At 47.5% G+C, this 24,362-nt stretch overlaps 1 protein-coding gene across 2 annotated transcripts in view; it reads left to right on the top strand.

Moving 5' to 3' along the window:
- LOC139051641 (frequenin-2-like) overlaps positions 1 to 24,362 on the top strand; it is a 411,489-nt gene that overhangs the window by 193,741 nt on the left and 193,386 nt on the right. The window contains exon 1 of one of the 2 annotated variants that reach the window (XM_070528586.1): positions 16,711 to 16,826. The exons of the other annotated variant lie outside the window; for it this stretch is intronic. Within the exon in view, the coding sequence (XP_070384687.1) occupies positions 16,748 to 16,826 (79 nt within the window). The 5' untranslated portion in view covers positions 16,711 to 16,747. Of the gene's footprint in view, positions 1 to 16,710; positions 16,827 to 24,362 lie in introns of those variants that run through there. 2 annotated transcript variants of the gene reach the window in all.

The following is a 24,362-nucleotide window of genomic DNA, read 5'->3' on the forward strand; positions in this document are numbered from 1 at the left end:
CGCGCTTCGAATCCTTTATGTGCGCGCGAGATGGCTGGCGTAAAGGTGCGTTTCTTGGCCGCTGAATCGATTCCTCCTCCTTCTGCAGGCGACAGCGCCGTGCTCTTAACGTTGAGCCGCGGTGAAACCTAGCGTCGGCCCCCTGGGGGGGGGGGGGGGGGGGGGCATGCACGCTGCTGACGACGTGGCGCTAGACGCCAGAGAAGGCAGGATGAAAAAGAGATGCGACAATCGAGCGGCGCGCGCAACGGGCAAATCGAGTCGAGTCGAGGGACAGATAAACCAGAAAAAGAGCACGAGGCAAATGCTTTCTCGCGTCCGGATCGTAGCTGTTTTGAATCTTGCTGGGAAGGTAAAACCGATCTCCATGCGACAACCACCGCGCAGAATTCAATTCTGTGTGAACTGATCTTTTTTTTTCTGCGGCAAGTTTGTTAAGCACCCGCAACAGACATGCATGCTGTACGACATTATAGAAGCAAGAGCTTTTGGCCATGTGCCACCGCGGGCGTTACGATTTTTCAGTGGCACCGATATTCTGTGCACTGTTGCCGACGATGCCACCGACGCTGCATGCCGCCGGTACAGCGGGATGTCAGTGGGCCAGGTTTATTTTCGTTTCTTTCTCTTTCTTCCTTTCCTTTCTTTGTTTTCACGTTTGATTCCAACGCGTGTCTAGTGTAACGTTCCTGCATGATCACGAAAGTGAAGTTGGCTCCTCTGTTCAGTAGGAGTTTGTGCAAAGCGCAAGATGGTGTGTTTTCTAACTAAGTAATCTAACTCGTGGCAAACAGGCGTACGTGCATGCTGCATAACCTATATTCAAACACGAAATGGTTCGGGAAAAGAAAAGTAAATGCAAGCGCCAGCCGACGGCGGCTAAGTGTGCCTCGTCCTCCTACAGGCTGTCAGCGTTCCTTTGTGCCGGCATTTGGAGTCGTAAAGCAGCTTTAATTGCATCCAAGACAGCACGCCGCTGTATCAATATATGACGCGGTGGTGACTGTCCACGAGAAAAGAAAATTATTCTTCCTTGCACACACACACACGCACACAAAATTACTTTCTTTGCGTTGCGTCCCGGAGAGTCTGGCTACATTCGCCTCTGCTTGGACCAAGTCCGCAAAAGTGCGCCCCATTTTAGTCCATCGCGTTCTCTCCATTGCGGGCGCTCGTGTTATGCTGCGCCTCTTCCCCCTTTAGGAAAGTCTCCCTCCATTCTTTCCTCCCTCTTTGTTCGAGGGGGCTGTTTAGGCGAGAAAAGGTGATTTCAAAGCGACCTTCAGAGCGGTGGGTTTTGCATACGAGAATCGCCTGTGGTGCGCGGCGGTTCCCTCAGAGTGAGCTTAAGCGTAACGTTCCGCATCAAAGCGGGCGGGGCTGTGGGCAGCCGCTGTGTGACAGAGCACTCGGCAAGAGTGAATGTGCTCGCACCGTGTGTTTGAAGTCGTATACACAAGCAGCCAGGGCGTCGTTCAAACCGTGCCTAGAATTTATCACCACACCCGTGGAAAGTCTGTGCGAATGCTTTCATCTCAGCGTTGTTAGGATTGGGGGCTCAATCCCATCGCTCGTAACTGGTTGTCAAGATTGGAGTCCGGCATGAGTTAGAAGGTAGCTGGCCCATGCCGTCGTCGAACTTATGCACGCTGAGGACGTTGATGAAGGGAAGGACTGCTTCTCATCGAGAACGAGGAATATGGGTTTATTTGCAGTATCAGTCTAGCATGACTGCGATAGAAAGTACCTCAGTCTAACAGGACTTCTTGAGAAAGTACATCAGTCTAACGTGACTGCTTGAGAAAGTACACTGAGCATCCGCACAACAGTGGTTTATAAACACTCGGTCCTCCCTCAATCCCAAGGTGACGGAAACGTTCGTCCAGTCATCGTAAACAAGTCGCCTCTCTGCGGGACGGCTTACACACACACACACACACACACACACACACACACACACACACACACACACACACACTCACACACACACTTCTTTGCGCGAGGTTCACGGTCCGGAGCCGACGTCAGAGGGACTTCGTAGAACTCGGGGCTTGTGTCAGGAAAGGTGCCTCTTATTCCCCGAGCTGACCCCCGCAGCGCGGCCGGGTGCCCATTGTCTTGCGTCTTGGACGGCGCGTGGGAAGGAGGAACTACTTGCCCGCGAGTACTCCCCCGCTCGCGGCAGACCAGGGCGGTGGTGGCGTGCTCAGTAACAATAGTTGGTCCGCCGAAATCATTCAGTCACAACGGCGACAAAGCTAGAGAGTAACGGTAGCGTTCCAAGAAAGTTGACGCCGCTGTCGTAACTGGCTGGCAAAACTTGCACCTCAGCTGGGCCGTTATTAACAGTATTGCGTTCCCGAACGTCGATGAGGTATATGCGCATAGGTTAAAAATAGATTTGGTTGGTTGGGCATGTTAAGAAATCTCATTACACACGCAGTGAGACGTAGGCGTATACGTATTCGACAAGCGCCCTCTTACGTTATGTATATTCTTTCCACCCCTGCCTGCTTTCAACATGGTTTTAATATGAAAGGATAGAAAGTTGGGCGAGTTGGTACGGTAACACAATCATTGGATTGTAGCGCGAAGTGCCACGGACACAGACAAGGACAATCCAAGATCATGTTACCGTACCAACTCGCCCAACTTTCTGATCTGTGTCCGTGTCACTTCGCGTTACAATACAAGATCATGCTTTTTAATAGTCCCGCGTTCGTGCCGCCGTCTTTGTAATGCACCTCGTGAACTCTACATCGTTGCGCGTTACCTCTGGTACACAATTATGCGCATTGCCTCCAGTACTTGTGAAAATTTACTCGGAAGCGATTCCGTAAAATATTAAACCCGGATGTAAAGACGCATACACGAAGGGTTCTACATAGAAGACTGCGTATTCTCGCCGTTTATGTGATGCTGATGTGGGTATGTCGTCGCAGACGACGAGAAGCACCTGCGAAGTGTGTTTCAAACACTGCAAATAGACCGGAAGATCCAGAATGTAGCATGAACGCGCCAGCTACACCACATGTTACACCCTCATTCCTTTATAAAGCAATAACACAAAGAAAAAGCCAGAAAGACAACAAAGAAACTTGAGAAGACGCTTGCTCTCGCCACGTACATCGAGATATTACCTTCCGAATCTAACTGTGGTATTTAATTTAAAAAACGTTTTTTAGCGTTCGTATACCATACCAGTCGGTATAACAAGAACCCATTTGAAACGCGATTATGACACTCGGCAGTCTTCGGACCTTAGGAAGTTAGTTTTCAAAGCGGTCTGATTGTTAACTGTCTTCATTCCGTGGAGAGCATTCTCGACATTTTCAGGCACGTCCTGAGTCGCGGCGGAAACGCCTTCGCGGACCTTTACAGTCCGTCACAAGCGGGCGCGCTGCATGGAGTCGCGACAAAGTGGCTAGGCGAATGTCCGAGCGCCGCGCCATGACGCTGTAGAGGCAGTTGGTTGAAATCAGTGCCCCGTGGCGAGCTTCCGGCGGTGGGACATAGCGGAATCACACAACCGCGTGTTCCGGCGCCCGGCAGTAACTTGATTAATGAGTCACTTGCTAGTTAATTTCCGCGTGCCTTCCTGCGTCATAGGTTGCCTCGGAAGGCAGCCATAGGAGAATGGCTTCCGACGAGAGACGTTACCGTCAATTACGTTTCGTTAAGGAATGCGTAGCTATCCATTATGCCCCTTACGGTCCCTCCTGTAGCCCGCTGATGCTGCGTGAAGGGAACCGCTAGATGTCCCATACTTCTTAAGGGGGGAGGAAAGAAATGTTGAAGGGGCATACCTCTGTAGAGGAAATCCAATCCCTATATTGAGTGTGACTTCATTATTAAACACCGCCACGCTCTCCGGCATTCTTAACAGACACGCAATGATGAACCTAATTTTAGTACCGTCCCGTTTCCTTCGTGTGCGCGCGATTTCAAGGGCAGCGCGCGAGAAACCACGCCCGACTGCGCATAAATCTTACGGGCACCATCGGACGCAAGCAGACGGCGAAAAAGAGTAGGAAAAAAATTAAGAGAAATACGAGAACAGGAATAACCGAGGAATGGGCCAGACGTGCGAAGGTCAAGAGGAGCGTTATTTATACGCAAGCAGAGCAGGGAATCGGCGCACGCTTCCGTGTTTCCGAACGGCTCGCAGCTGACTTATCTCCCGCGGTTTTTGATATATGTGCCGCGCAGGCCCCGTCCTCTTCTCCGCTATGCGCTCCTCCATCCTCGCCTGCAGCGCCGCCTGTCAGCTGTGTTTCCGAGATGTATAGCCGCCATATACACGGGTCACCCTCCTCTCCTGGCACCAGCGAAATCGGTTGGCGCGTTTCCTTCGTTCGGTGGCTTATACGCCGTTCCGCGTGCGTCAAGTATGCACACAACCTTGTGCTACATACACACCACCTCCGAGGCTTGCTAGCTTTGTAGGTTTGGGTGGCCTTTTGGCACCCCCTTTGCTGTACTGTGTATGGCCAGATCGGTGTGCAACGAGTGCCGCTGGGGGACGCTCGTAATAACTTGGGCCGAAGCACCCCATTTTTTTTTTTTGCCTCGAGAACGAGGAAGGAAGCTTGAGTTGGCTGTCCCGAAAGTGTGAGAGGCGCGTGTGCCTTCGGAGACGATAACAGCCGGCCACGCCTGCGCGCGGCCATCAAACGTGGCGGGAGTGACGCGTGCTTCAGCGCTCAACAGCGAAGGCGGATGCAAATGCGGTTTAGTGGGAACGCCGCTTTCCTGCGCATAAGATTCACCTGCGCAGCGAAAGTGACGTATTAGATCGGCGTGGTTTGAACCGCGCAATTTCATTTAGCCTCACGCGTATACAATTAAGTTATTGTGAACCGCGTTGCAGAATCGTATATTACCGTGAATTAACAAAATTTTTTGCAACGCTCTTCAGGCTTCTGCGGCTGTCTCACATCAAGCAATCGACAGCAGCGTGATGTCTGAAATAGTAGGAATCGAGCTAAATTATTCCTACTGATGAACGAAGGGCGAAGATGTGCGCACTTGAGAGCATAGAGCAATCGTGGCTGAGTTTGAGAGTAGACTGAGTGGTGCATCCGCATCCTCTTACAGCCTAATAGAGACGTTACGTTTCCTAGACAATAAAAAGTCTGCGCGCTTGATCAATGCCGGCACGCGAGACTGCCGAGGCTCCTAATGCTTCAGCCAGAGACGCGAGCGGCGCTGCCAGCGTTTTTTTTTCTTTTTTTTTTGCAAATCATTCTTCTATGTGAGCTGTCGTCCTTCCCGCATAACACCGGAGCTCCAATCACGCGAGCCTTCTGTTACCAAAGAGGTGTCGGACGAGACAACCGGCTTGTGTCGTCGATCACCCCTTCGGGAAAGCACGCAACTTTATCCACGGACCAGGTCGATTTCTTTCTCCTCAACTGCGGGCTTCTTTTGTGTGAAATACGTTTGGGTAGTGTCGTGCTGCTCTCAGGTGGAAGACAAATTGACCCTTTTGTGAAACTTCATTTATCTTGCGTTTGTAACCTAAGTGCAGGAGCGCGTTGGCCCTTGGTAGTTCAACGCATGCTCTTCGAAGCTTATAAAACGAGAATAAAAAGTTCCTGTATTTGTGCTTCGACGAAGTAAACTGTACTTGGGTGATCGGCACAGTGCGATCGTAATGAGTGGCACGGTAGCAGCGAAATGTCAAAACAAAGAAAAGGAAGAAAATGTTTCATGTGACTGCAGAAATTCTAGAGAAGAGACTACAAAAAGTCGCCGAGAACTCGTCCAAATAAATCGCTATAATGATATTCTGTGAGAAAAAAAAATTGCGGCATAACCCATCTCCCGATGAGTGTCAACGTTGAAGCGCGCTTAGTAATGTAGCAGAGTAGCGACGCAATTAACGCATTTCAACCACAGAGACGCGTCATGTATGAGGGCTGTATGCAGCCGGGCTCCATGTCTCGAGCTTCCCTCAGGACACGCTGGGTCATTCAGCGGCGCCACCACAGAGTCAACGCGTGGAACTTATGTGAACATACATTCAGAGAAGTTCGACTGAATACATGACGCGGGTTCGATTGCGCCAAAGCATCCGATAAATCTTTCTCTCTCTCTCTCTCTCTCGCACGCGCGCACGAGCACACGCACGCAAACACGTGCACACGCATGTAAACACGTGCACACGCGCACGCACAAACACGTACACACACGCACGCAAACGCACGCATGCACATACATGCATTATATATATTGCCATTTATGAGTGGCGAATACCCAGTGGCAATACCTTGTGACGCAAGTTGGCATCGTAGAAGGGTCCCAGTGACCAAAAGTTGGTGTCAAAGAGGTTCATTGAAGTTGCGCTCTAAAGGAATTGGCGGTCTCTTTGGTTGGACAGTCTTGAATGAACGAAGCGCACTTGATGAGACGTAGACGAACAATAAGACGCACACACACACCCGAGCGCTGAACTACAACTGGAAGCTTTATTGCTGTGTGAGAGTACTTATTCTTGACAAACGACGGATGCTTGGCTGGAACGGAAGGTGAAAATAATTTTTTTTCCTGAGGTTGCATCAAGCATTCCTCCTATGGCTGACAGGTTTAACCACAACAGACAAAACGATAAGCAAATAAAAGAAAAACAAGAGAGAGGCAGAGAGAGCAAATTATAGCGTGGAACCTTTGACACCACCCTATCGTTTAGCACACGTGGTTTCACACACAGGGCTCATGGCGCGCGCACTCCGATCGCGCGCGCCGTATACAACCACCGCGGGTTCGAGCCCTGCGAGCCCTAACAAGGCTGCGCGTCCGCGAGGGCTGCGGCCGCTCGCGAGCCGACGTGCCGATAGGTGCGTGCACCCAGCCGGTCCCAGCTATTTGGGGTAGCAGCTATTAGCAGTCTATTAGGAGACGAGACAATAAGGACGACGGCCATCCGATGGAATTGACGGCTAGCTCGAACCAGTTATTTAGCAAGGTGGACATGCGGATTCCCGAAGCGAAAGCCGTTTGTTCGATGATTGGCTATAACAGTGAAGCGAGGGCTTAGTTCTCTCTTTTTTAATGTCGGTGCACTGCGACATTGGTGAGATAAAAAGAAAGGATGTCTTGCTATTGAGAGTGTTGACAAGGACTAATATTTCGCGCCTGGCTGTTGTTTCTATCGTGGACTACCATCCACGCCGGCAGTAGCATGTTTAATTACCTGCTGCTGTGTCAAGCGGAAACAAAACATTTTTGTTGACACGAAACTAAGATTAAGCCGGTTTGTAAGGGTGCGTTCTATGCTCCTTGTCACATAGCAGCAGTAGAAAGAACTAAAATTATATGAAAAAACGGCATCCAATCAGGAAATCAAGCCGGAATGCAACTAGTACCCGAGTAAGATGAAAACTTTTGGTCTCGATAAAGTCCTTTCGTTGTCGAATTGCTCTATCCCGATGGACTCATTTGCACAAGCTCCGAAAGGGAGCCGATTACCATCGAGAAATTGGATCACAATCAGAGTCAACAGCGACAAAAGTGCCCCCTGCGACCGGGACATAGAGAGGAGTTAACAGAGGTCTCAGTGTAATCCGATATGTACGGCAGCATGCGTATGCATAGTAGGCAATGTGAGCGCAGGTGACGTTAAAGACTATACAATCAAATACAAAGACCTGACTAGGCATGCGAGATTGCAATATGGCCACACATATTCAGTCACATACATGCATGATAGCACGATCGATATAATAGGTGCATATACGTATTGGGAAAAGGTGAAAGTGGGCTTCACGATCACGAGCGTAGCCTGGTGTAAATTTCGCGAAATTGACATGGCGGTTATTGCTAAAATTTGTGCTGCCTTGATCGAAATAACGTGTTTCCATGCACTGCTTCTTTTTCTCGCTGACGGACAATCCGTGGAATGATAATTCGAAATTGGTCTACAATCTCTCCTCCCTCCTTTCGCGAAATGACCCTGCAAACATATTTAATTATGAGCTTCGTTCATTGAAGTTTTACGTAGAATTTTGTTTCTGTAACGCAGTGTGGCGCCTGTCGTTACATTTGATATCCACCTAAATATGCCAATGGGAAGAAATCTCACACGCTCAGCTTGAAGTCTACATTCAGTATCCTGAAGATGGGGATGTAAAAGAGCATTCACTTCCGTCTTCATGTTTACCGTATAGTAAATACGATGCTGATTTTGACAACACGAAACAATGTCGCTCGAGCTGTCAAGCAAGCACAGGCTTCTTGGATTCGCATTTCTTGATGCTTTCGGTTTTCTAACGACACAATTAAAAAAAATATTATGAGCTGGGTGAAGAGCTAAAGAGAATGCTTGCTTTTAAGAAAAGCAACACTACCAAGTTGAAAGTTACTCTTTACTCTCCTTGAAGTGCAATTCGTGCCGAGTTCAGCTATAGAGTGAGTTAAGAACGAGCATTGCGGCACGTCAGGTGGAGTTTAGTATAGCCCAAGAGTTTATGGCCTTATGGCGGCATCAAACGTCGTTGCTCAGCAGTCCATCGTGCCTTTGCAAGACGAGATTATCCTCAAGTATCAAAACTTTTGTCCTTATTTCAATCTGATTAACGTACCATTCAACCATTTACAATTCACGTACACTGGAAAATCGTCGCCCTCTGGAGCGTTTCGTCGAGACAGCGACAGAGACAGAGGAACGTTTGGCGGACAGTATTAATGAGCGACGCGGCGTTGGCCTCCTGGCGTGCGATCGACGTCTCTTCCGTCGGAAAAAAAGAAAAAAAAGCTGTATTTCGCCACTGTTTTGTCCGAGAGATGCGGGGGGCGGTCACATTTTACTGTATGGCAAACTAAGTGCAACGGAAGAATACGAAAAGGAAGGACCTCAAGAAACGTGGGTTGTTGACCTCCCGCCTCCTAACCAAGTCGGAACTGAGGGCCCGGCGGCGGCGCTTCACGCGGCGTCGTGCCAAATGATTGATTCTGAGAGTTGCCCGAAGAAGTGGCGTTGTGCGTCGGTCGTCGTAGTCGTCGTCTGTTTTCTTTTGTACGGAGCATATAGCTTCGGGCAGCGCAGGCGCTGCGAGGCTCTCAGCGCATTCACAGGCTGCGGCAACAGTGCAAGCGACGTGGAAATACACCAAGGGAATCGCTACACCGAGCTGGCAAGACATTAGTACGAGGGGAAAAGTGTGGGGCAGCATCATGCCAGCCACAGTATACGTGTACATGCTCGTACACTCTACCAGCCGCCACGGCAGGCCGTTGATGTTAGCCGCGGAATTCTCACGAAGCGTGCTTTTCTCGTTTATTCTTGTCCTTTTCTTTGTTGCTCGCTTACCCTCCGCTTTGTTGTAGGTAGATTGTTACTGTCATTTTAGCCGACCCTTGAATTGTTGTGCACGTATAGACGCGTGTATGTCTATCATGTACGTCCCCACCGCACTGAAGCAAAGTACGTGACTGTCGTAGCACGGCTGAATAAAGTACCGCTGACAAGCCTGAATCCTCGATTTTGTTGTCTCCATCTGAGATCACTTCCTGGCGATGTTTATTACTTCATTTTGCCTAAGTTTACTCCAAATTTGTGAGGACGGCGACTCGTCATCGCCCTCGAAGCCCCAAAATTCTACGTCTTCCTCCTCTGAACCCCGGCACACACCGATGTCCCGCTCGCGGGCAACGAGGCGGCCCAGGCTACGGCTCGAGGTCTCACACGCCGAGCCGCCGCAGAATATGCGGCCGCTGCCTCCGCCCCCGAGAGCAGGGCATCGGATCTGCCGGATCGGGGCACTACGACAGAAATGCAGCAACAAGAATCGCCTAACCGCGGTCAGAGGCCTCGCCCAACACTACAGACTCGAAAGAGGCACATTACCGCCACCGCACGTTAAATTAAATAGGAATGAGGCCGTAATTTTACGCTTGCTGCAGACACACACCTACCCTAGCCCCGCCGTCTTACTTCACTGCTACCCGGGTGTATATCCAACAGATGCGCGTAAAGCTTGCGGACAGAGAGCAACGCTGTGACACATGCTCTGGGAATGTGCCGGCAACAGCGGTAATGAAACCACCTCCGTTCGTGACGCGTCCATAATCGCGGCCGTTGCCAGAGTACGGGAAGCCTCGAGCTCGCTTCTTCCCGACGCCGTCCCGGCTGCAGGAGCCGCCGGGGACCTTCTCCGTCGGCGTCGCCGCCGCTGGGAGGCGGCTCTCAAAAGTTCAGAGTTGGCAGACCAGCTCTGGGCCGTCCGGCAAGCAGAAGATGCCCCCCGAGTCCAAGGACTTCGTGCGGCCACAACAAAAACTGCCGGACCATTGATTAATAAAGTTTCTTCTTTTGCTGCTTCTTCTAAGTTTACGGGCACACTTTTGATTGTTAATTCACTGTTCTGCCCGTCCTACAAGTGTGATGGGCGCGCCGATGGTCCTCCTTTGTGCGGGCGTTTTTTCTACGAAACATTAGGCAGCATGCACCAAGGTTGCTTCGCGCGCGCGAGAGAGAAGAGGGAGGGAGGATCTATAGACACAGTATGTAACCATTTATTGATCAGCTAATGTCTGCAATCATGTATACAGGAAACCAGATCAGGGCTGTTAATTTAGGATATTCAGACAAGTTGTAAGTCATAACATAAGGCTCTTATCATTGCCATCATACAGAATAATAAAGTAGAGGTTGGACTAAGCCATTCATTAGCAACTTCGTGTTCAACAAATTCAACATCATTATGGGTCTGGCTCTCTAGCCATGAAATGTCTTTCTTAATGTTTGTAAAATGGTTGTGACTTATTCGTTAAATAACCCAGTCTGCTGCAAAACGTCTGTGAAATTAGAAGCTCAGTAAACCACTGAGGAAGCGCCACCGGTTTAGCGTTGCACGAAAGTCTGTGACGTCGACGGGCCACAGGGAAGAACACTGAACGTTTTGCCCAATGACATATAGGGCTGTAGAAGTAAGCCCGAACGTTTTTTGGCACGTATCAGACGCTGTGGGTTATTCTTATACGCTACTGAAAGCTGAAAGCGCCTCTTACTTCCGGAACCCGATAACCGGGCAAAGCGTCTTGGCAGTGGGACATCGAGTACAAAAGCCCACATGTTCACGATGTGGTTATAGTGTTGTTTCTCAACCGTTTATGTGATGACTTACTGATGGTATCATTTCGATGCGTGTCCGTCTGTATTCATTACAATCCCACAAAAAGTAATCACATTGTAGGTAATGCAGCGTGAAGCGGTTAGTGAAATGAAGATAGCGCCCACGCCGAACGAAGCGCTAGCTTTGCTGCGCCGCTATCTGCAAACGTTATCGTTCCAGCACATAACCGCATACTGGCCAAGCATCGCGTATCCGCAACGAAAGCAATAATTTGTGCTAGTCTCAGCAACTCTGGTGTGGTTGAAAAAAGAAGGAAAAGGAAAAGCACTATCGCGTAACCTTTTGTTCAGTAGAGTTCTTATCTCGATGGCAGCGGCGCTCTGAAAAGAAAGCATGATTGCTCTGCAAACTAGCTGCAGCTTACAGGCTCGGCGCTTGTTCTGTTATATACCAGTTTTGCAGAGCGTATGCAAAGTGCAAAGTTTCCCAACGGCGTCCCATAATTATATGACAGAGAACGCGTATATAGCGAAGACTGGATAATGTAAATACAATTTCACTCACACCAGCCGCGGGGTGAACTTTCAGCGCGCGACACGCGCGCGCTCCTGCTCATACACTCACGCACCCGAGTTCTTGTGCACTTTTCAAGAAGAATAAAATAATTTGCCTGATTGTTCGCTGGTAATTATGCGCGAACACGGGCACTATGCGCAGTTCCAGCTGCTGACACAGTAACCGCCACTGTCTTTTTGTGTGTGTGTGTGTGTGTAATCGCTGGAGGAAACTTAAAGCTGACATCCGCTAACGAAATGAGGCATGAAGAAAATTATTATAATAATAAAGAAAAACTATATAAACCATCCCCACTTGAGCGTTTTAAGATAACAGCGAAGCTTCGAGATACTTCAGTGAAAAGGAAGATTGCATCGAAAGGGTGTAAAGTTCAGGAGGACATCTGTTGAAGCTCCAATCTTCTCTTGTATATTGTTTTCTTCTTTCTCATTCTACGCCCCGCACCCCCCCCCCCCCCCCCACTTTTCCCACCATTATATTTTTACCTCACGCGGTACGGCATAATATTATGCAAAGTAGCCCATCTGTCTCGAATTAAGGGGTACTGGTGCCGCTTAGGCTGTGTCGCTTTCCATTTTTTTGTGCTGCCCTGGGAAGGAGTAACACGTGCAAGTGTAGCAAGTGACAGAGTAACAAGTGACAGAAAGACACTACGGGGTGCCACGCCGTTGTGCTCCTGAACACAGGTCGTGGGTTCGAATGCTGACTGCGGCGGAATGGGGAAAAGAGGATGGGAAGATTCGCCGGTGTGCGACTGTTTTTGGTGCGCCTAGACGATCTCCGTGGAGCCCTCTTTCACAATACGTCGCCCCCTAACTATAGCCAAATTTCAAACTTTGGTACGCTGCAACTTTGGGACGAAAAACGGTACACCCAGTGACGCTGTTTCGCATCGGCGCATTGTTTGTGCTTTTCCAGGTACGCGCCAGAAAATTATGCTGACCACGAGTGCCGAATATAATACGCACATTGAACATAGTTCACATGCTTCTTGCAAGGCAAAATGACTATATACCGGATGATCACGGAACCAGCAAGAGGCATCTCTGAAGACGTGTGAAGCGTGCATTTGGCTGCGATGTAAACTCAGCACGAATGTAATTTCACTAGTGGCGAAAGTCCTGTTTTAAGGGAGCTCGTAGATTTCATGCTCTTTGTTTGTCTGTGCAAAATAGGTCACTATATTTTTATTTTTACTTATTCGATGGTGACAAACAACCCCAGTAACGTAATTTCTTATTTCTCCTTGCCGATATGGCCAAACCCCTTTTCCTTCGCTGAAGGGCCTTCGGGGTTACGATTATTTAATTCGCAGACGTCAGTAAACAAACAATTTCTCCTTAACCTCCCAGCATATCAGCGTGCATACACGCTGATATGCTGGGATAAGGCACGCATAGATATAAGACACGCATAGAAACTCTGGTTTCTATGCGTGTCTTATATCAGTTCATAACTATGTAATCGTACATTCTATACTAGCCGGTCTTCGTTTCGCACAACTGGTTTTCACTGTTGTATTCATTGTCTACCTATTCAGCCTCCAATTTTACGCGAATCCGCGTACCAAATCAGCTGAATGGAAACGCCAGCTCGAAAGGAGCAAGCAAGGATGATTCTTCCGTCTAATTAGCGGAGAGAGAAAACAAGTTATCGCGCTGCAATGTCTCAGTCGCTTTACGCTTACTGTACAACACTCTAACGGCCGAATCTTCTTCTGCGAGTCCGACTCATGACAGTGGTGTCGAGACATCGACTATAGACCTCGTTAGTATTGAACTGTCCACGCTTCCCTTAACATATACAGTGCTACGTACGCAACTGCGACGTAGTGAGTTTCTTTATAGTTGGCTAATCGTATGCACACCGATATCGGCATCGTGGGGGCAAAACTAGCGTGCGAGTTGCATGGCGCCACGGGGACAGGCTGCGGCCGCGCAGAAAGCGGCCCATGCACGGATTTCGGCACCTAGCACGCACGGCCCGTGGGCGCGCTCGCGATCCTGGCTTGACCATCCGGCGGTCTCATCTTCATGGCGAGTCTCATTGGGTGGTGCCGACAGGCTGGCACGCGTTATTTTAAGGTCGGTTGAACACGGTCGCGGATATGCGCATATATGTAGTGTATGTCGCTGGTTCGGCGTATATATACCCATGCATCCCCGATACCCCTCCGCCCCGCTTCGCCTCAGAACACCGGGAAATCCTCTTTGCATTTCAGCGAGCATTAACGCTGGCCGGTCGCGTGCGTGGAATTTTCCAATTTTACGGGCTGAACCCGATCACGCTCCCTGCGAAGTAATTGGATGCGATCGCACGCTCGCGCTGGCGAAACCCCTTTGCTGCGAACGCGAGACGCCCGATTGGACGGAGGCATGCGTTCATCGCCGTGTCCCGCGTGTGTCCTACCCAGATTCCCCGATTGCGCGCTCGCTGCAGGCGCAGTTCTCCATCGTCACCTCTCATATGTCATGCAAAAGGGCTTGCTCGTTCTCTCGCATGGTCGCAGTCTGGCGACATTGCGTGTCCGTTACCGAAAGGACCGCATTGTTACCGCGTGCGCCATTTCACCGGGTACCGCCGGGCTCATTTATTTATTTGTGGCGTGATCGTGTGACAGCGGGGTCGCGAGCAGAATGGCGGTGTACGCTACTTGGACGAGCGTCACGTACGTATTCGCGGTAGAAATCTGGCTGTCTGACGGTATCTCTTCGAGAAAGTCAACTCGGTTAGGTGGCTTCGGGGCACGTAATAGCGGAGGAATTCGAGGTCGAGTTGCCCGTTCAAGATCACCGAAAACCGGCAAAGTCTGCGCGCAGTAATGCACATATTATGCAAAGTAAGCCTTACGCTGTTTCGTGTGGCACCGGTTGGAGTAAACATTCACAGAAGCGCGCGTGCAATCTCCTTTCGAAAAGCAGAAACAAAGAAAGCTTTAATTGGTGTGCCTCTATATAGTCCGAGTTCTTTCTATTTCTATAGCTGGCGCTCCGCGGTGATGGAGAAATGGACGTACTATCGTAAACAATATGAGTGGGAACACAGGAGTGCGTGTCAGATAGCCTCTCCTTACAAAAATGACTTTCGACTGTCTATAGAAAGTCTATAGACTTTTTATAGACGACCTTGCCTTTCTATAGATTTGAACTTTTGTTGATACAAACTCTAAAGACTGTCTATAGACGAAAGTCGATAAAGTTTCTATTCCTTTTGGTCTATTCGCACTCTATAGACGGTCTACAGAAAAAGTCGATAAGGTGTTTGTTTCTTTTTTGTCTACTCGCAGTCTATAGACGGTCTATACAAAAAAGTCGATAAGGTGTTTGTTTCTTTTTTGTCTACTTCCCCTCTACAGACTACCTATAGACAACAGTAGATACAGTCTCTACTTATTCTCGTTCATTCTTGGTCTTTAGACTGTCTATAGACTGTCTATAGACGAGTCGATAAGGTGTATATTTCTTCTTGTCTATTCCAAGTCTACGTAATTCACACGCGTACGCACACACGCACACTTCTATGGAGCACGTGTTGAGCAACAGAAAGCTGTATCGGGAGTTTCTCTTGTTGCTCTGCAATTTTATAATTGGGAAGTTTATTCTAAATATAATAATTGAGAAATTAAGTACTACTAATTATCTAGTCATGGGGAATGCAAATAAAATAATCTGAGTATCTTCAAGCGACGGCAAACATTACCTTGGTTCGCTCCATCTACGTAGCATTTACATATTTTATTGTCTGGCTCACATTAAGTGAAACACCCCGTATACTTTGCAATTCGAAATATTTTCCACGGTTTCCTATATCACCGCCGGTGAAGGCCATAGGGTCGGACGTCATCAAAGGTCATGTTAACTTGTGCGAACAGCCCGCATACCGATTGTGGTAGGGCGTGAGATGAAGTAGAAAACAGCCGATACTGTAAAATTCTTATTGCTTCAGGTTTACATGCCGTCTATAGATTGACAATAAACAAAAGACGTTAATCTCAGACCAGCCCGTGTACGCTGTAACCAAGCGCACGTACCGGTGGATAATAGGGAGCTGCGTTTGATATAAGCCACTAAAGTTGTATACTGCCGAGCTGTAGAGCCTATTTGTAGGCTTTAGTACACACATAGTGTATACCTCCACATTTGTTGACTACATGATATGATCTACGTAGTCGCTCTCGGCAATCCCAAGACAATCTTCACAGATCTCATAGCATGAATTTTGCGGCAGTTATATAAAGAAATCAAAACGCCGATCCAATCATGATAATAGATGTTGCGAACGCCAACTTTAGCTAGAAGTGGATTCCAAGGAGGCATCAAGCTAATAGCACAGAAACTCGTAACGTTTGTAGCTGACAACGCGGTCTTTGTGAGTGTGCGATGAACCGATGTCGCGCATGTGGTGTGCGTGTTGTGTGTCGTCCGATTCTCAGATACTTTTCACATTGCCTTCATATCTCAGCTGCATAACTAACATCTGGCGGTTTTTCGTTGACTGATATCCTGCACTATAAACTCATCAAAGTGTCTCATTCACTTAAAATATGCGCCGAATTCTCTGAGCCCACCCACTATGCCGCAGGCGGTATGCCTGCGCGGCCACGCATATGAGTACGTCATTGCTGTACTGATTGCTTTCACCTATCACCGGAACGAAAAATTTGAACTAACATACGTGCGGGCATCACATTTGGCGGTACGCTGGATGATATGCCACAAATGCGCTGTATTACTCACCGTTGCTGGCGATAATACAAGCGCCTGAAGGGCCTTGTTACGGCTTTTACAAACAGCGCATTCATCCACGTGTGCGTTCCAGTCTCATACGACAGCCCTCAGCATTTGTAATACAACCTGCAAGCGCATTTCCTTCGTTCCTGAAAAAAGGATGGAAAAGGAAAGCAACCCGTTCTCCGCGTATGACGCACAGAAAGAGAGATAAGGGAGAAAAAAATGGAAAAGGAAAAGGCGCTCACACTTCTCAGAGCGCGCGCCCCCTTGGCGCGCGGAGCTCCTGCGCATGCGTGGCGGTGCGCCGTCTGTCCGCGTCAATTTGAATTCTCGACGAGTGCGCCATGCACGTAAACGCTTGTAGCAATGTGCGGTGTCTGCCTGCACGTTGGTGTCGGTGTATGCGTATCTTCTTTGTGGCATCACACGTCAACTACACTGAAAGGTAAGTTTTAGCAAAGATGTTTTCCGTCAGTAGCTCATTATTAGGTGAGCGCATTTCGTAGCGCGAACCGACTGCATGTAGCGCAGGTGACCCGGGCATAGTATCTGTTTGTCGTTTCCATGATTTGCTAACGCGCTCTTGTTCTCGCTTCTACTATACGGAATGTTTTACAGCAAGCGATCGCTCACGCTTGTTGGTTTTAGCGTCATAGTTGATGTGCGTGAAAAAGAAAGTACACCATGTTTTACCTTGATACTGAGCTGCCACTAAGTGGATTGTTTATGTTGAGCAGCCAGTGTGGTAGACCTCGTTTCGTGGTGCCTAATCTGGCCGCGATGAATGCTGCGCCGCATGTGTAGGGAAATTTTCATTACACGCTTTAAATATATATCTCAAAATTGTGTTAGCCTGAAGAATTTTCCAACATAGACGTATAGTTGAATAAATGCTAGCGTACTCGGATGAAAGGCCCTGTTTGCGGGGCATGCATCAGCATTGTGTGCGCTGCCGTTTTCGTATGGTTTAAAAGTAGCAGTATTTTTAAGGTTCCTGGCAACCAATCTAAATAATTTTGAGAAGTTGCCGCAAGCAAAACACGAGACTTGAAGAAATATCTAGATTCACCCAATCCAGATGTGTGCAACTACATAAGCTTTTGGAGCATGAAACCTGCGATAAGCTCAGTCACTCGCAACTTGGCAACATAGCCGAAAAATTTAGAGAACTATAAATTACTTGCTCGGGGAAGCACCTTTACACGTTTCAAACTGAAGGCATTGTGTTTCACGATAGTTGGAAGATTTTTTTTGTCTCTTTCATAAACAGTTTAGCAGCAGAAGTTATCTTTCAGGCTATTTGAAAAGCGTGAAGCGCCTTTCGATGCTTCGGCGTTATGCAGTTTGCGGGCTGTTAATCACTAGGCAGCCGCTGGCGCAGGTTGGCATTGTGTCAATTGTGCATGGTATGAAGCCCTTGTCATGCGTAATAAGTGTTCCGGTTTTCATTACTGTAGCATTTAGTGCCGTCGTTTTGGACAGACTGTATACTATATGCGGTATACAAAAGAAAAAATAGCCAGATTATCCATTTGGTTGTCTTAGCAGATAACGCACAGATTGTTCAAATAATTTAGTGGAGGTTGCACTTATTCTACCCTTATCAACACGCCTAAGAGATGGCAACATGTTTCAGCTTATAAGTAACCTTATCAATACGCCCCCATTCATGTGCATTCTACTGAAAGTGTGGCAACTGTATTCATATCGAATTATGAGAAACGAGACACTGCACACTGTTCTAAGTGGAAATAAATTGCAATTCTTAACGTTATTGTTCAAAACTGCAGTCACTATGCTGAGCATGGCTGTTCGGCACGCGCATATTGCATTAACAGCCGAAAAATGTGCATAGTCCAGCCAGGTATCTATGTTTCAGCAATTATTAGTATAGGGATCGTTTGGGATTCTCGTATTTCTGTTATTTTTATAAATACACTGTCTCACATGAAGTACACTGTCTCACATGAATTCGTCTTGAAACGAAACGTACCGTTGCTGGCACCAGCGACCATTACGGCTATCTAGCTGCTCATCATGCTGTAACATAACGAAACATCATAATGGTATGGACTCATATTGCCATGTTGCCTTTAGTCAGAGGTAAACCTCTGACTAAAGACAGAAATTATGAGAGCAAATTATATATGCAACTACCGTAGAACCGTAAAAATAACTCGTTGAATAGTTTTCCCTCACATAATTGCATTTCCTTTACGTGTGTGTCTCTGTGTGTGTGTGTGTGTCTTCCGTGCTGTGCTCGTGTGGCCATCAATTGCAAACTTGTCCAAGCCCTTGTCAGGTTTTTAAACAAGACATTCAATTCAGTTGAATCTAATACTGCATGTGAAGTGACTAACGTGTTGTTCGTTTTATCTAAATATTATGGACTGGCAGTACTTGGTGCAGGTGTCATCCAGGGAATTTTAATGAAAACAGCCAGGGAAGGCTTGGAAAAAGGTCGCGGAATTTCATAATGACCACATAGGTATGCTGTCTTGCTATATGTCATACAAAGTTTCCAGATAATCTTTGTTAAATAATTTTTAAAACGTCTCACCTCATAAAAAGTTGTGGAAAATTGGTCCCATCTATTGGAAAAAAACAATGAAAGTCAAGCATGCTGACATGGCATTTCTTACTCAATTTGTTTTTTTTTTGTTTTTGCATTAACTTAGTCCTGAACCTCGAAACCGTAGAAAAAGTTGTCATCTTTGAGAGCACCTTAAATAATTTACTCTGATAGCATTCATTCGAACTATAGTTTGTATTGTTTCCAAGGAGATGCATATCTGTCGTTCCATGACACAAAGCGTTCGCGTGGTATTTCGTGTGCTCATGTGGTATACCTAACTTGCTAACCGGTTAGCATGCCCAAGAGTCCTCATTACCTGTAATAAGCTAAGTGACCATAGCAATAAAAAATATCCATCTGCCTTCTGTTGAAGTTATGGCCAATGACCCATTCATTTAGGAGTATGAAAAGACATCTAAATGTGTATTAAGGAAAATAAATTACAATCTTTACAATCCGAGGGGAAGTAGTGTGTAAATCTGTAAATGGTCTCTTTCGATCACAGCCTAAGAATTGCATTTTAAGAAAATTAATAAATCACGCAATAAAAAGAGTTAATTCGATGCCGGTGCGCTTGTTTTCTTTTTTGCATTGCATGTATCAGCACTACTGGAATGGCTCCAATTTTTTGCTATTTATGCAACATATGATAGTGCAGCTGGTTAAGCTATCAACAATAATGCATAAGTGCAAATGAGAAGCAATACGTGAACATACGTATTATACATAAAACATTTTCTGCCGTCATAGGTAAACAGAAATGTAAACTAACTTGTAGATAGCAGATAGCGAGCAGATTTTGCTCAAGCGGATGCATTGCATGCAACTGTAATATTTCTTGGATGTGCTCGTGCTTAAATACTCACGCAGTCTTGCGTAAAGGTTCACGGCTACATGCATTTGAGATTTTTCGACTGCTTCCATCCGCATGCATGATTTTCTATGTGCAGTTCCCTGGGTATGTTTCCGTATGTATGCTGGATGCAGTACATATTTGTAGACACTTCCTATAGACTGCGCATTAACAACCCCAGCAGTGAGTGAATACATGTATAATCGAAACGTATTTGGCAAAATGTATGGTTTATATAGCTAGTATATAGGGTGTCGATCCCGGCTATTTTAGCCAATCTGGGCAATGAGGAGGAGGAGGAGGAATAAGCTTTTATTGCAACCAGCACTTTATGATGGCCGGACCTAAGCCTCCCATGAAGGGACGTCGAGGGCTTGCCTCGCCGCCGCCTCACGGGCGTGCTGGGTCGCCCAGGTTTGGTCGTCGAAGGCGGAGGTCCGCAGAGCCTCATGCAACCTCGACGAGAGAGTCGTGGTGTTAGTCTGTGTGTACTGTGCTGGGCACTCTCACAGCATATGCGGAAGCGTAGCCGGGTGAATGCCACAGCACCGGCAGTTGGGGTTAGTGTAGACGTCTGGAAGTATAAGGTGGAGGCGGGCGGGTGACGGGTACGTGTTTTTTTTTTTTAGCAGACGCAGGGTGGTAGCCTGCGCCCGACTGAACTTGAGGTGAGGTGAGGGGGAGGTTCGGCGACTGAGGTAAAAGGCCTTAACGAGATCATTATAGGTGGTCAGATTGTCCCTGGTGTCCAACTCATCTCCAGTGACTCCGGCGCGGTTGACTAGGCCTCGCGCAATGGAGTGCGTGCCCTCGTTGAGATTAGGGAGGTGTGGGTGGACAGGGCCCACATGGGCCGGGATCCATGTTACGGATGTTATGCTGCCTTTAGAGTGTGGTACCTGGCAGAGGAAACGAAGAGCTTGGGAAGAAATACGGCCTTTGCTGAAGTTGGTGACGGCTGATCGAGAGTCACACACGATGGTGTGACAGGTGGTATCTAGAGTGGCCAGGGCGATGGCCACTTCTTCAGCCGTCTCGGCAGTGGGGGTAGTGACGCTGCAGGCGTGGTGTAGGGCTCCATCGCGTGTAGCGACAGCCACAAATCGTGTGCTATGGGAATATTGGGCGGCATCAACAAATGTGACGCCAGTTACGTGAGCAAGGGCTTTTATGATAGCTCCAGCCCGAGCTTGGCGCCGGGCCCTGTTATATTCAGGGTGCATGTTTCTAGGGATAGGGTCTATGTAGATCCAGCTACGATGTCGGTCGGGATCGGTTGTTTGGGGCGCTGTTGCTGATGGTAGGTGAAGCCAAGCGTGGATGGAATAAAGCGTCCCGTTTCAGTAAGGGTGAGCCGTTCAAGCTGAGAGCGTTGTTGGGCTTCAGTCAGTTCGGAAAGGTTGTTGTGAACTCCCAGCTGGTCGAAGAGTTCAGTGCTGGTGCAATGCGGGAAGCCAAGTGCTTGCTTGTAGACTCCTCGTATGAGGGTGTCGAGTTTGTTTTGCTCAGCCCGGTACCAGTTGAGGTACGCAGCAAGGTAGGTAATATGACATATGACAAAGGATTGGACGAGGTAGAGAAGGCTTTCTTCTTTGAGTCCCCCTCGTCGATTAGAGATACGTTTAAGAAGTCGTAGGGTGTTTTGAGATTGGGCACAGATCTTGTTGAGAGCCAAGGCGTGTTGGAGCCGTTGGTAGCGATGGTGAGACCGAGGATCCGGATACTAGGGACGTGTGGGATTTAGAAAGAACACGGTGCAAGATATACTATTATAAACAGGCCTACAGCTCAGATCTCTGACGGCTGAACACCATAAGTCTTAAATTCGGATCTTATTGCACCGTCTTTTTTTACATTATGCTTTATTGAACAGCTTCACTAAATTTAGCTCGGACACCCTTTATTGACAATAATCGACATTAGTCTAAGGCTAAAGTCTATGGTTTAGCTATAGATTGATCTACCGGAATTGTCTACAGACAGTCTATGAACTTATGACCTTGCAGCGTTTGTAGACTAGTCTAAAAAATGTGCTAGTCTATAGACACCTTATATAATGTCTATAGATTAATGAAATTTATGTTTGCCGACAAATGCCTGCAGGATGTCTATAGAGAAAAGTGTATAGGAATATACAGTCCTACTTCATCGACTGAAATCTAAAATTTATATAAGCAAATGTCTTTAGACTGTCTGTAGACATTTGTCTATACTTTCCATAGACTTCGGTCTACAAAAGTTGAACGTTATAACCCTATACACTTTTGTCTATAGATATTCTGCAGACATTTGTCTACAAGCGTGAATTTTAATTAGTCTATAGGCAGTCTGTAGACCGTAGGGTGTCTGTAGACTCAGACATTTTATAGACAAGTCTATAAAAAGTGTATGGCCATAAGTCTATAGACTGTCTATAGACTAGTCAAAAGAAACATCTATAGACAGTCTACAGGCATTTCTCCATACACAGTCTATAGATATTTATCTATAGCCATTCTATAGACATCAGTCTACAAAAGTAGAACTGTATAAGCCTATACACTCTTGTCTACAGACAGTCTGCAGACATTTGTCTGCAAACGTGTTTTCATTAATCTATATAAAGTCTATAGACAGTCTATAGAGCCACACATTTTATAGACTAGTCTATAAAAAGTGTACGGCCATAAGTCTACAGACTGTCAATAGACTAGTCTAATGAAATTTCTATAGACAGTCTATACACTTCATAGACGGATGTCTACAGATTTTCTATAAAATTTTTGTAAGGGTCGAACCCTGCTATGGGCAATACGTGGCGGCCGCCGTCGGAAGCAAAGTGGAAAGGAGGCCACTCTTCTAATAACTGTTGGCACTCCCACCGTGTGTCTCTTTATACAAAGTGCGGAACTTCGCAACGCCAGCGCACATTGATAAAGCTGTTTGATATTGCGGTTACTGATAACTTTGTGTACCGGAGCATGGCCAATAGCAGCACTGTTTCGAAGCGTAAACATTCGAGAGCTACGCTCTCATGCAAAATTACATCCTTTGGGTCATATCCTGCCACACAACGATAATCGTCATCTGTCTTGTCCACATTTCCTTTGTTTAATGCTGCGAGCACGCTACTTCCAAGTCACAAACGGCATGCGCGTTATCAGCATGACAGAACAGTGTCGAGAGGAAAGTAGCAAGCGCAGTGTTTTCAAGAAAGGAAAGGCAAGCAAGACAGATGGCGATTATCGTTGTGTGCCAAGATACGACCCAAAGGGTACACATTTCTTTAAGAGTATACTTGCCTGAGAAATCTGTCAGTCTTTCTGGAATGCGTGACACGATGCGCTTCATAACATATACATGAGGTGCTATAGGATATATCTGAAATTACCTTATGCTAAACGCAGGAACGAGCGCCTAAGAGCTGCGCTCTCACAAAGAAAAACAAAAGATTAAAAAAAATGACTCGCTGCAAGTTACTATGCGCGTAACCGTCTTATCGGCTATCGGCGGCCAGTGGAATGCCGCAAGCTGCCGTTTTCGACAAACACAGGCGCGGTGGGAGCGGCAACAGTTAGCGGTATACATCCCCCTTTCCCCTCTGTTTTTTACAGCGCCATACGCGTATCGGTAGAGTGTAGCGATACGTTATAACTCGGTTTCGAGGCCATTTGCCACGCGTTCGCGTCTCCGCACTCATATTGCTCACGATGGTACACGACACTCAATTTCTTAGTCCTCATTCCGATCGCTTCTTACCAGTGACTTTGATATTGTTTCACCTAAGCGGCTCGCATATGGATAATCTGTAGAGCGTGGCGTCAGCCATTCATACTAACAATAGCTCGGGAGACCAGGCACAGTACTATTGTCCAGGCGCAGTATTCTTTCCTACAGCATCGGTGGATTGGCTGAAACGTAGAATCTCCGACTGGCATTTTGTGGGTTGCGATGTTTCCTCACCATCCGGACACGCCTGGAGGGATACCGGTGAGTTTCACACGCTCTGCAGCTCAAGGGGAAAAATGCACAGCGCAACTTTCTATTTCGACCGGTGCAGTTCATCTGCGAGAAACACTAGCTGTCATAATTGCTCTTCTTTTGTGAATGCGCCTCTGGAGCGCGCGGGAGAAGTGGAAATTTCCTGAAATATGACTGCACGCATGTGCATTTTCGTTAGACTGATCATGTCGGTGACGAGCGAATGTAAAATTTTGAAATGAGAAACCCTGAAGATCTCTGCTTTCAAGCAGAAAGTTGCTAGACGACAGCTAATTACGTTGAGACGTGCGATAGATGCATTTAGTTATAAACTTGTTTTTTTTTCTTGCCATGTGCACTTCAGCACACCGCGAAGGAGTATCGGATTTCTGGCGAGCTAGTCGATGCGAGTAAGCCCGCAACCGATTTCAAAATGGAAGAGGAGATGGTGTGGAGGTGTGTGGGAGCGTTTTCCTTCCAGCCCAACCCGCCGCGGCTAGCCCTCATCTTTAACAGGCTGCGGCAACGTGGGCGCCGCGGCTGCGCTGGTCTGCTTGTAGTACAGCGTTGCGTTATCAGCGCGTCAACGCGAC

This window comes from Dermacentor albipictus, unplaced genomic scaffold, assembly GCF_038994185.2.
Source record: "Dermacentor albipictus isolate Rhodes 1998 colony unplaced genomic scaffold, USDA_Dalb.pri_finalv2 scaffold_13, whole genome shotgun sequence".
Taxonomy (NCBI): domain Eukaryota; kingdom Metazoa; phylum Arthropoda; class Arachnida; order Ixodida; family Ixodidae; genus Dermacentor; species Dermacentor albipictus.